Raw genomic sequence first — 13,275 nt, forward strand, 5'->3', positions numbered from 1 at the left:
AGTGGGCCAGAAATATCCTACGCGAAGCAACTTTCTGGATAGGGATTTTCCCCCCATGTGGTGACCACCAATTCCTTAGTGAACCTCAGTGATAACATACTGGGCTTGTTGTGGGTCTAAACATTTCAGCATGGGGGAAGAGAATCCCTTTTTATACAACTGATTATTGATGATGGTATAAAATGAAGCCTTGCGCACTAACTTTCTAGCTGAACGCGGTTCTGAAGGCGCTATGCCTTTAGTCAAATAGTTCCAAATTGGAGTCAACCAAGTTTCTCTATCATTTGGTTGTATCTCGTCATCATCTATCATGTGTTCTGCTTTGTGAGAGGGATGAGCTTTGCGCTTGGTGACGGCCATCACAATGCTTGGGTTGGGAATACTTTGTTGGATGACAAATCTATTATTTCCAGGTCCCTTTGTGCTAGCAAGCTTGGATAAAATATCCGCCCGGGAGTTATTTTCTCTTGGGATATGCTCAATTTTAAAACTTTAAAAATCAACTAATAACAAATGTACCTTATCCAAGTATTTTTCCATTAAAGCCTCCTTTGCCTGGTAGGTTCGTTGTACTTGTGCAACCACCAGTTGTGAGTCATTTTTCAGGATTACTCTTGTTGTTCCAAGTCTTTTACCATCGCGAGTCCAGCCCGAACTGCCTCATACTCTTGATTGTTGGATGCTTTGAATCCAAAATGGATAGAATGCTCCACTGTGACGCCCTGGGGACTTTCAACAATGACTCATGCCCCACTTCCTTTAAGATTGGAAGATCCATCAATGAAGATTGTCCAATCATCGTCTAGCTTAGTCTGTTAGGAATGCGTCATTTGTACAAGGAAATCAGCTGATACCTGGGCCTTAATGGTCTAGCGCAGTTCATAAATGATGTCATATTTCGATAGTTCTATTGACCAGGTAATCATTCATTCGGCAAGATCAGGTTGACGTAAGACTATCTAAGAGGTTGATTAGTTCTGACTTTGATGGTGTGCCCCTGGAAGTAATGTCGCAAGCGACAGGAGGTTATAATAAGCGCAAAAGTCACTTTTTCAATCTGTTGATAACGCAATTCTGGACCTTGAAGGGCTTTGCTGACGAAATAAATTGGTTGTTGTCCCTGGGCATCTTCGCGCAATAACACTGTGTTGATGGCCTCGCTACTTACTGAAAGGTATAAGACCAAGGATTCATCTGGTTGAGGTCTCACCAAGACTGGGTGATTAGCCAAATGTTCTTTAATAGCAGTAAATCCTGATTCACATTCTGGAGTCCAATTGAAGTCTGTTTGTTTACGTAACAGTTTGAACATGGGTAACGACTTTTATGCTGATGCTGGCAGGAATCGAGTTAGAGTTGTTATCCTTCCAGTCAATTATTGTAATTCCTTAATATTTCGAGGGCTAGCCATGTCGAGGACAACTCTGCATTTGTCAGGGTTGGCATCTATGTCTTGATGTGTTAACATGAATCCTAAGAATTTTCCAGCAGGAACCCCAAATGCGCATTTGGCTGGATTAAGTCGTAATCTATATTTGCGCAACTGCTGAAACACCTGTTCTAAATCGTGAGGGTGTTGTGGGGCGGCCATTGTTTTGACAATCATGTCATCTATATATACTTCTAACATTTGACCAATCTGCTGGCTAAAGACCTTATTCATCATCCGTTGGTATGTCGCGCGTGCATTTTTAATACCGAATAGCATCATATTGTAACAATAAGTAGCCTTTTCAGTAATAAAAGCAGTGGTTTCCTCTTCGTGTTTAAACATGGTGATTTGGTTGTACCCTGAATACGCATCCATGAAGGAGAGAATTTGGTATCCTGCAGAATTATCCATCAATTTGTCAATGGTAGGAAGATGATAGAAATCCTTTGGGTAATGTTTATTAAGCTCTGTGTAATCGGTATACATGTGCCACTTCCCATTGGCTTTTTTGACTAACACGACATTAGAGAGCCAAGTGGAATAGGTGATTTCTCTAATCTCGAGCAACTTTGTTACTTCGATATCGACCAACTGTTATTTTTTCAGAGATATTTTACGCTTCTTTTGCGCGACTGGTTTGGCTTTTAGATCAAGGGTAAGATGATGGCATATTACATTAGGATTTACTCCTGGAATATCGGCTACTGTCCAAGCAAAAAGATCTTTATTTCTTAATAATACCGCCACCAGTTCCTTTTTCTCCATTTTTGGTAAATGACGTCCAATTTTGGTCACGTTTTCAGGTAATGGACCAAGTTGAAGATCTTCTAACTCTCCATAAGGCTAGGATTACGTATCGCGCAAATCTTTGCGCATGTCTAAGTCAGTCATATTGATCGATGCCTTGCCTTTCTCATCGCGATGAGTTGCTGGTTTGACTCGTAAGCTGGTGTTGTAACAGCCTCGCGCTATTTTTTGATCGCCTCTAATGGAAACAACGGCGCTAGTGGAGTCTCAAAATTCCATCAAAAGATGAGGCATATAAATGATTTCCTTTAAAGCAGCAATGGGGGGACGTCTCAAGATGACGTTATATGCCGACACATATTCAATAACACAAAAATGTACTTTGACAGTACGAGCCAGAGGCATGATCCCAAAGGTTACCCATATTTCGTTGGTACCTTTAGGTTGTACACATTCACCGGAAAAACCGATCAAATTTGTGCAACCTGGAATTAAATATTCTTCTAGGATATTCATCGCGCGAAATGCATCCCAAAAGTTGTGTCAGCAGAACTGCCATTATCAATCATAATTCGTTTTACCTGGAGATTGGCCATGCATGAAGAGATCACCAACGAATCATCATGGTCTGGGATGATGTCACCATAATCCTCATCATCAAAACTTATGGATTGACGCTGGACGCGGGATGTAGATGGTTGTGTATGATCGTGAACTGTCATGATTGATTTCAAATGTTTCTTACGTTGTGAGCTAGTAGCTCCCCCTCCAGCTGTTCCGCCAGTGATGAAGGGTAACACTCCGGCAGCATTATTAGGCAGTTGGTGTTGTTGCGCTACCTGTTGTCTATCTCGCGTCAGAATTCCTTAACCTCTATCATTGGGTCATCGCGCGCATTCCTGTTATCACTATTTCTGGCAGGGTTATAGTCTCTTCTAGGATATGCCCTTTGTCAGTCAGGATTCTGATCGCAATCAGGACTTCTATCGCGCCTTCTTTGTTCCTTAAACTCTCTGCAATTAGAAATGATTTCTTGGAGTTTTCCTACTCTGATGAGTATTTCAATGGTGTTTTTCAAGTCATAGCACTCATTAGTAGTGTGACCGGTATCATAGCTCCCCACAGATGGCGCCAATGATCAGACCAATACAATATGGGCTGGCCAAAGTGTATCGGGCCAAATCACACACGGTTTAAGTGTGAAGGCCTTTGAGTAATCTATTTTCTGGGCTGAGGGTTATTGATAATGATGGGAGGACTTTGGTTTTCCTTCAGCGCGATGATTCTGACTGGGGGGTACCTGCAATGACACTCTGTCGCTTAAGTCAGTATCAACAATAGGTTTATGTGTATTCTTACCGAATTAGATGATAATACCTGGGCATGTACCCTCTGTTTATATAGTGGTTTTAATGCCACCTTAGAAAGGCGGTATGGCCTCTGATTGGTTGTTCAAGGGCTGCAGGTTCAGTTGGTGCCATCATAGCCTTATCTCTTCATGTGAAGCAATCTTGGTAGCATGGTGGCGAGCTGGTGTTGTCTTCTGCTTATTTGTTCAATGGCGCGGTGTACCTTTATTAGTTCCTGTGTTTGCTGCTTATCTCTGAAGTTATGTTAAAGGGTGGTTTCATGCGCGATGGTGGCATCGCGCCCTGTTATGCGCGATAGGAGCCATCACGCCTTACTCTGGGGCTTGTAGGTTTGGCCTCGTTCTATGTATTTGGGCCCTTGATGGGCCTATCATATTTTATCCAGATCAGAAATGTTATAGTTAAAAAACCTCAATATTACTGAGATTTATCTCATGTTTATTTGTTTGTATGCTTACCTTTCCAGTGAGACATGCCTAACTTAACTTTATCTGGAGAAGGCTGGACTGTCACCATTTATTTCCATGATGACCGTGAGAATATTATAGAGTAGTGGGTACTGAAGGAGCAGTGACCATATTTCATCCGGACGGCGTGGTATCTTATAATTATACATTAGACTGAATAAGACTTATGTATTGTATAAATGTTATAACCTTAAGTAGTTAGGAATATAAAATTATGTATGAGACTGATGTAAAATAGTTTAGAATGAGACTTTATTGTAAAATATTTAGATTGTAAAATTTATGTACTAACTTACATGCATGTTAAATAATGAATGATGTTAGTATATCGAGTTAATCTTCCTAAATATATTTTCCTAGATATATTATTATTAATTATTATTACTAAAATATATTTTTAGAAAATTACGTGATATTCTCTATACTAATTAATTATAAAGGATGTTACAAGAAGTAAGACTCATGCCTAATTAACTGAGCCGTAAGAGTAGACTTTCGAAAGACTGCTGCAGTAGCTAACTTCCTTCTTCGTTGATTGCAAAACCCAGTAATATTGTTTGTTTGCCATTCTTCCCATCAATTTGAAAAATTTATTTATGGAGCTACAGACCTCCAATTCACACGAAATTTGAACCATTGTAAAGCCCAAGAAGTCTATTTTAACCTATTTAAACTTTGTAACAAATGGATAAGAACTCAAATTTTGGTAAATTTCTTAAAGTGAACAACTTTGTTAACTTAGCACCCATGGTTGTTCTGTGGCAAAGTACTGATCTAATTAAATTTTATTTTATGTCTTTCTCCAATACAATTAAACAAACATTCTTCTCCCTCACCAAAAAAAAAAAAAAAAACATTCTTCTGGATGCGTACGGTAGGGATGTCACATTTTTCCTCATCTCAATATTAATTATTAATTATTAGGAAAATAATATTTTTTAAACATTTTAGACGATTCAAATTTGGATGACTCTAACAATGTAAATTCATATTTTAATACAAGTTTATCTCTTTTATGTTATTTAAAATTTTGATATGAGTGTATTTTTAAAAATTAGATTTATATATATATTTTTTAACTTGATAATTGATTTTATTGCAAATATCATATTAGAATGAATAAAAATATAATTATAAATAGAGAAAGAAATATCTTTAACTTAAAATTGTTCAAAACAACAAATAAAATAAATATAAAATTCGTATGAAATCATTAAAATATTATATATATATATATATATATAATTATATATATACTTAATGTATATTTCTATTATTATATTATTTTTATAATTTATTGTATATTTATAAATATTTAAACTTATATATTTTTTATATACATACTTTGTTTTTTAAATTAATAAGAATTTTGATAAATAAATTTTTTTGGCCCACATATAAATCTCAACCCAACCCGTTAATTCATAAAGTTTTGGGGGTTAATTAAGGTTAAAAAATATTTTATCAGAAAATAAACGTAATAGGTTAGAGAGAAATATAAAGTTTGGCGAGCTATTAGCTAGCCATAGAAAACATTCCATTTTAACACTCTAACTCTAGGAAGACATGAAGCTAAAGCCCCAAAATGGTTTTGACTTTTGGATGCCAAAAGTGGCTTTAAATGTATAAAGTAAGATGGAGAAAATAAATAATTTACCGTTTCAAAATTTAAGGCATTCAAACACTAAAAAAGAATGCGAGACATAAAGTAGCGAGTTATTCATCAGACCCTAAGCTCGACAATTTCTTTGTTATTCGTATAATGGAAATTCAAATTTGACATGCATTGTGCATGAGAGCATTTTGTTTTGAAATGTGGTTCTCGAGTTTGGATCAAAGGAATCACCATCCCTCTCTTATAAAATGTGTTTAAACCTTTAATTATCCAACTTTTTTCACTAATTTTCCCTGAAATTAAGTTTTTTCCACCCATTATATGCACCCAAAAAGATCACCTTGAAGCCAATAACATAATATGAAATACTGAATGTGAACATACCAAAACATGCCATAGCACCGTTAAACAAGAAGGAAGTACGAAATGAAGTTTATAATACGAAATTGAATAAATCATGATTTCTGAAGGAAGCAATTTAAAAGATTTTTATCGTACGAATAACAATGGGCGAGATATCTAAGATCAGCCCTACAAATAACTATTACAACTAAGAACAAAACACACTCTGCAATGTACACCAACTTTTATTGTGAAATAGCTATTACTCAACTTGTGTTGTCAATGTCAACCAAACTTTTATTGAATCTTACTGGAGAACACGAGACAATATTGAGAGCTCTCAGCCTTTGTGGTATGTACAAAGAAAATAGGAAGGAGAGAGGAGAGAAGAAAAAGGAGAGAGAGAGAGAGCGAGAAGTAAAAGGAAAGGGAGGACTAGAGAATGAAGTAGAGAAGTCGAGAAGGAAATGAAGTTTGGCTATAAAAAGAAGAGGGAGGATATTCTTACTACCAAAATTTTCTACTACTAACTTACTACTTATCTAATCACCATTGAATTTGGAGAAATTCTCAAAGATGTCAAGGCAATGTGTGAGTGTGGAGAAGTCATGCGTATATTTCTCTAAGAATGTTTCTCTGGAAACAATGAATTCCATTACCACTGCTAGTGGATTTAAAAAAGTCAGCAACCTTAGATGCTACTTGGGATCTTTAATGAGGCATGGAAGAATAAAAAGAGATCATTATGCTGATGTTATTTCTAGAGTGCAAGGAAGGCTTCAGGGGTGGAAATCAAAATGCCTTTCTATGGCGGGTAGGATCACTCTAGCAAAGAGTATTATCTTAGCCATACCCTCTTATCATATGCAAAACAATATGTTGCCTGTTCATGTTTGCCAGGAAATTGAGAGATTACAGAGAAATTTCATATGGGGGGACACTGATACTAAAAGAAGAGCTCATTATGTTTCTTGGGATCAAATGTGTTTGCCTAGGGATTGTGGTGGGCTAGGCATTATTAATTTGAGAAGAAAAAATGAAGCCTTTATGCATAAGTTAGCTTGGAAGATCATGAATGAGCATAACAGACCTTGGGTACAGTTTATTCTTGGGAAATATGGCAGGAAGCTTAATCCTAATCGTTGTTTAATGTCAAAAGCTTCTGATTATTCTCTGTGGAAAAATATTTGCATAGCTAGAGACAAATTAGTCCAGCATCTTGAATGGGTGGTTGGTAGTGGAAAAGAAATTTGTTTCTGGACTGATTTGTGGGGAGGATGGAAGAGAAGTCTTTATAACCAGGCTGTTTGCAAACCTCCTGACTCCTATTTTTCCTTTAAAATTTGTGATTTTGTTGATCCTTTTACAGGGGATTGGAATTGGCGCTGTCTGTGCAATTGGCTTGATGATACCACCATCACTAGAAAAAATTATTAGTCCTCCAGCAAAGGATAATCCTGATGATAGCCTGAAGTGGAAATGGAGTAGCCCAAGCAAATCCTTTGTGAGGAATGCATATTGTCATCTTACTGAAGTAAATGTTGGAAAGAATAGAGTATGGACTGCTATTTGGAAATGGAGGGGACCTTACAGGATTGCAGTATTCATCTGGCTTGCCTGCCTAAATAAACTTCCTGTTAGAATAATGACAGGACAGTGGAATGGGGGGATTTACTTTGTCCCACTTGCTATGCTGATCAAGAAACAGTTTTGCATACATTGAGAGACTGTAGGGTGGCTAGGAAAGTCTGGGAGAGATGGTTCTCAGGTAACATACCAATCGACTTCCTAGAAGAAGTAGATTGGTTTAAACTCAATCTGTTTCAATGTTTTTCTAGTAAGCTATGGCATTCTTGGAAGGAGATTTTCTTTGTGACTTGTTGGTTTCTATGGCAGTGGAGAAATTCTACTGTCCATGAGGATACTTTTGTAATGCCTCAAGATCCTATCCATGCAATTCTGATTTATTTAGCTGATACGAAAAGATGTAGCATCCCTGGACCTCCTTGCTCAGGTACAGAAAGTTACCAAAATTCTGGTGTTAGTGGGCAACTAAAGGATCAATATCAAGCCAGAATTTACGTTGATGGTGCTTACAAATTGACTTCTAGTATAGGAGCTTGTGGAGGATTCATCTGTTCCTCTAGAGGAGAGTGGATAGGTGGTTTTTCTTTTAATATAGGTATTTGTACAGTGTTGGAAGCTGAGTTATGGGGCTTATACCATGGTCTCAAGATGGCAGGTGACTTGAATTTCAATAAGGTGTGGATTGGTTGTGATAGCAAAGAGGCTCTGCTTTGTTTAGAGGAGGATGATGAGATTTGTGGTTTTTCTTCCCTAATTTGCAAGATCAGAAAAGCTGCCCAGGAGATAGATCATCTTCAGCTGGAATTTATCCCAAGAGAATTTAATGTTTGTGCTGATTTCTTAGCTAAATTAGGCTTTAGTCTTAAGGGTGGAGAGTTGATGTTTTACTCCTCTCCCCCTGTTAATATTTTACCTTCTTGGTTAGATTTGAGCTCCAATTTGTCAATAGAGCATATGTGCTTGAACATGCTTAATCTGGTTGTTTAGTTGTTTCTGGGCTTGGCCCTCCTTTTTATCAAAAAAAAAAAAATCACCATTGAATCAAAAAGAGAGAATGCTAAAATTTTTTTGATAAAAGAGAAAATGTTGATCGAATGGTGATTAAATAGGTAGTGAATTGGTAGTAGAAAATTTTAGTAGTAAGAATATTCCTCTTCTAAAAAGAATGTCTAAAAGTATTAAAAAAACTTAAATATTTTCTGATAAAAAGAAGGGTGATAAGCTTACGGGAAAACTTATCTATTCTTTTTTCTTTCATGTATTTTTCTCTCTTATTTGTCTTTATTTTTATTTTTTATTTTATTTTATAGGGATAACTTCAAAAAAGCTCCTATAACTTTTCTCGTAATCATTTTCCCCATTCTCAAAATTTTGAATCATTTACTCCCTTGACTTAAATTTTTAATCACTTAGCAAATGATTCAAAAATTTAAAAAAAAATGTAAATGATTCAAAAAATTTGTGAGAGAGGTAAGTGATAAATGAGAAAACTCACAGTGAGTTTTTTTAAATTTTCCCTATTTTATATTAAAAGATGATAACATATTATTATTGCATGAATTTAAAGATAGGCCATACAAGCAGCAGGTATATTGCCGTTGGCCATAAGATACAAAACACTCCCAAAGCGGTGCAGGTTCAGCCCCCACTGTCCTCGCACCCAAATTCCAACAACAAACAAAACACTAATAATCTCCAATATTGGTTTTAGTGTCAAGCAAGCCTTTCGAGGATTTTCACGTGGAACCCACCTTCCATTTGGGACGTCAAGAACGAAACGAAGTTGGGCTCCACCCCTTCCGCCACCGCGGGCACCACCTTGAACTGCCTGAGGACACCAGCCACCACCCTCTTCATCTGCATAAAAGCCATTTCCTTCCCCAAGCAAATCCTGGGACCCGCCTGAAAGACTGGATAACTGAACGAATCTCTCGCAACGAACTTCCACTTTCCCGAATCACCAACCTTCTCTAACCACCTCTCGGGCCGAAACTCTGCCCAATCATTTCCCCAAATACTCTCCAACCTCCCCATTGCGTACACGTGATACACCACCACCGTCCCCTTCTTCACCACCGTCCCGTCCGGCAAAACGTCATCCTCAACCGCTTCCTTGCTGTCCGTCGGCACCGGCGGGTACAGCCTCATGCTCTCGCACAACGCAGCGTGTGTGTAAACCATATCCTTCACTTCATCGTACGCTGGGGTTTCCGATTTATCCCTTATCTCTTTCACAATCTCGTTCTCCACACGCGGGTTCTTCGACAGCAGCCAGAAAAACCAGGTTAACGCCGCTGACGTCGTGTCTTTTCCGGCCAGTATGAAACTTATGACAATGTCTGTGACGAAGTCCTCGTCGGAGTGACCCGAACTCAAGAACCGCGACAGCATGTCAACCGATTCAAGCGATGACTTCTCCTTCAGCTCGCGCTTCTTTTTCCTCACTATGTTCTTCGCGAATTCATGTACTTCTGAAACTGCGATACGCAGTCGTTTTTCAGATCCTATGTTGAGCTTTCTCTTGATTTTCCAGATTAACTCTGACGGTTCGCGGAACCGTTTGCTGCTGATCACGGTCGCTTCCTCGAAAGCTAGCGCGAACTTGCTCCGTTCAACGGACGGCGCAAGGTATTCTGGGTCGAACCCGAACGCGATTTTGCAAATGTTGTCGAACGCGAAGCGTTGGAGGATGTCTTGGAAATTCAGGGTTTTTTGGTCTTGGGATGCTGAAGTGAGTATGGGGATGAGGCGGTTGGAGAGCTCGGTGTCCACCACGTGTTCGACGAATTTCCGCAGAGAGTTTGTGTTGAATTCGTGGCTGGCGACTTGTCTCTGAAACTTCCAGTTGTCGCCGTTGGTGTTGAAGATTCCGGTTCCGAGGAAATCGGAGAGGGTTTCGAGAAAGTTGTGGCCCTTTTGGTAAATGGAGAAACGGGTCTTGAGAATGTGTTGTATGGTGGCGGGGTTGCCGGTGATGACTTGCCGGCGGCCCAAGGGGCGGTGGAGGGTGAAGGTGGCAGCAGGTGAGATTTGGAGTATATCAGATAACCATTGGATGTTAGAGTTTGTGTTTTCTTTTGCTTTGATGGCTAAGTACGAACCAATGAGTGGATATGCTTTTGGGAGGGTAACTGTAGCTGTCTCTTTTGCTTTCTTCTCCGAAGATGGTTTGAGGAAGAGGAAAAAGATTAGCACCGGGAGGATGAATAGGAAGAAGAAAGGATGCAACAGCTGCAAAAGCATGTGGATCATTGTGGTAAGTTCAAAGAGAGTAAAGCAGGTTATAATAATTGATAATGGTAGATGTTAGGTTTTTATTTTCAACTAGAAAGGAAGTGTAGATATATATATACTTAATATACATGGACTATGGTCTTCGTAGCATAATGCATTACGTTCGATTATAATCTACGCAAGCAAAGTCGTCACTTTTTTTTCTTTTTTAACTTATCACTTTTTAAATTATACAACTAAGAGTAATTTGTATTAGTTCTATAAAACCTGGCCAAGTGGATCTAGAAGCCGGTGAATTGATCCTGTTTTCATATTGGATAAGATATGTAATTGAATCGATGTACACTGATGCAGACCGGCCATTTTTGTAATTGATATTAATTTTTATAGATATTTGATTTATTATTTATTATTTTTTATAGGTATTTAAGTATATTTATAATTTTTTAATATAAATTATAAATTTGTATATACTGACCAAGTCATATGATTGAATCAGTGATTTACTGGTTGAATCAGTGACCGAATACCTCGATCGGGTCAATGATCAGGTTGAGTTATTTGTAATTAATATTTTATTCATTTGTTAATAAATTAAGTTCTTTTTGTTAATACCATTTAATTAGTAATTGAGTAATTAATCTATAATTAATTTGATTAATTTTTGGTAATATAATTTTAATTACTAATTTACAATTAATCTTTAATTAATAATTTTGTGAATATAATTGTGTTATTAAATTTTGTAACTTAGTCAATGAATAAATAGTATTTAACTATTAAGTTAGAATTTCATTGCAGATAATTATTTATTTAGTAATTATTGTTTATTTAATTTTTTTTATTTTGCTAATTTATGAACTAATGTTAAGAGAATGGTGTGAACGGAAAAAAGGTGGGAACAAGACATTTATAATTTTTTTTTTTTTTTTTATAACATTAAGGGGCGAAGCCCCAGACATTTATAATTTATTGTTAGGAATAGGAAGAAGAATTGAGGCAAAAGCTACAAAAGCACGTGAAGCATTGTGGTAAGGTCGGAGTGGATCCTTTCATATGTAAAAGTGCTCATGTGGTCATGTTATTTGATCATGACTACTTATTTAAAAATTATAAACTTTTCTTTCTCTTATCTCATCATCAATAAAAGATTGTAATCAAATAATATGATCACATGATCACTTTTATACATGAAAGGATCCACTACTGATAAATTCAAGACAGTAAAGCAGGTTACAATAATTGCTCATGGTAGGTGTTAGGTTCTTATTTTCAACGAGAAAGAAAGTGCAGATTAGTGTGTATCATTTTAAAGAACACAAATTATATTATTTTAAGTGAGAAAAATAAATAAATCATCAGAGAAAGAATAAGAATTTGTTTTTTATAGACATGAATTCTATTTCTTTACTAGAGTAAAAGCACGTATCCTTTTCCCATATACTAATATACATGGACTATGGTCTCCGTACCATAATGCATTACGTTCGATCATAATCTACGCAAGCAAAGTCGTCACTTTTTTTTTTAAACTTTATTACTTTTTTTTCAAAACTATATCACTTTTCAAATTATACAACTAAGGTGTCATTTGGTATACAGATTATTTCTGGATTTCTGAGAAACTGAATTTTTTTAAATTTTAAATTTTCAGATATTATCGTAAACTGAATGTAAAAATCATATTTTTAAAAATCGAGATTCTCGAACAAATAAAAATTTCTCCTGTACCAAACGCCCCAAATAGTAATTTGCAGTCGTGTTATAAAATTCGGATCAATTGGCCCGGTTTGGAAACTGATAAATTGGTCCGATTTTTATATTGTTAATCAGACATGTAATAAAATCGGTGTACACTAGTGATTCGGTCGGTTTTATTTGAATTGGGTCATGCATATTTATTGAGAGAAAAAAATTGGATCTGAAGATTCTGAACACTATGCTTGTTAGAGAGAGAATCGAAGATTAAACTTGATATTTTTTAGAGAAAAAATCGAAGATAAAGCTTAATCCTCGGAGGGCACCGTCACTCGCAGTTGGCGATTAAAAAACTATGGTACCAACTCTTGGACTTTCTCCTTTCAATGTTAAGTCCAAGTTCATTGAGGGATTTTTCAAAAATCCTAAATCTTAAACTCTAGATTCCACATCCTTTATATATTCATTAGTTGTGGGTGGAGGTTAGGTCAGAGAATAGATTTAAGAGAAAAATTATTTGAGTGATTTGTGAGCAAAGCTTTGAGCTTTGTATTTGAGATATCTTTAGAGAGAGTTTAAGTGAAACATCTCTAGGATAGTTTGATTATCACCATTGTTGGAGAGATTGAGTTAACCACCACATTGATGTATTTTGATTCTTTTTATCCATTATTTACATAGTGGACGTTTGATCTGGATTAGGTCCCGTGGGTTTTTTACTTCTTCATTGGAGAAGGTTTTCCCACGTTAAAATCTGCTTGTGTTTTCCTTTTCTTTCCTGTT

At 36.7% G+C, this 13,275-nt stretch overlaps 1 protein-coding gene across 1 annotated transcript; it reads right to left on the reverse strand.

Annotated features, from left to right (window-relative positions):
- Window positions 1–9,273: 9,273 nt before the first annotated feature.
- On the reverse strand, window positions 9,274–10,803 carry LOC133304069 (cytochrome P450 94A1-like). The gene has a single exon (XM_061504039.1). The coding sequence runs from the start codon at window positions 10,801–10,803 to the stop codon at window positions 9,274–9,276; it is 1,530 nt and encodes a 509-aa protein (XP_061360023.1).
- Between the last annotated feature and the right edge of the window lie 2,472 nt (window positions 10,804–13,275).

Source organism: Gastrolobium bilobum, unplaced genomic scaffold (assembly GCF_033153095.1).
Source record: "Gastrolobium bilobum isolate Gb01-03AN ecotype WA unplaced genomic scaffold, APGP_CSIRO_Gbil_v1 utg7510, whole genome shotgun sequence".
Taxonomy (NCBI): Eukaryota; Viridiplantae; Streptophyta; class Magnoliopsida; order Fabales; family Fabaceae; genus Gastrolobium; species Gastrolobium bilobum.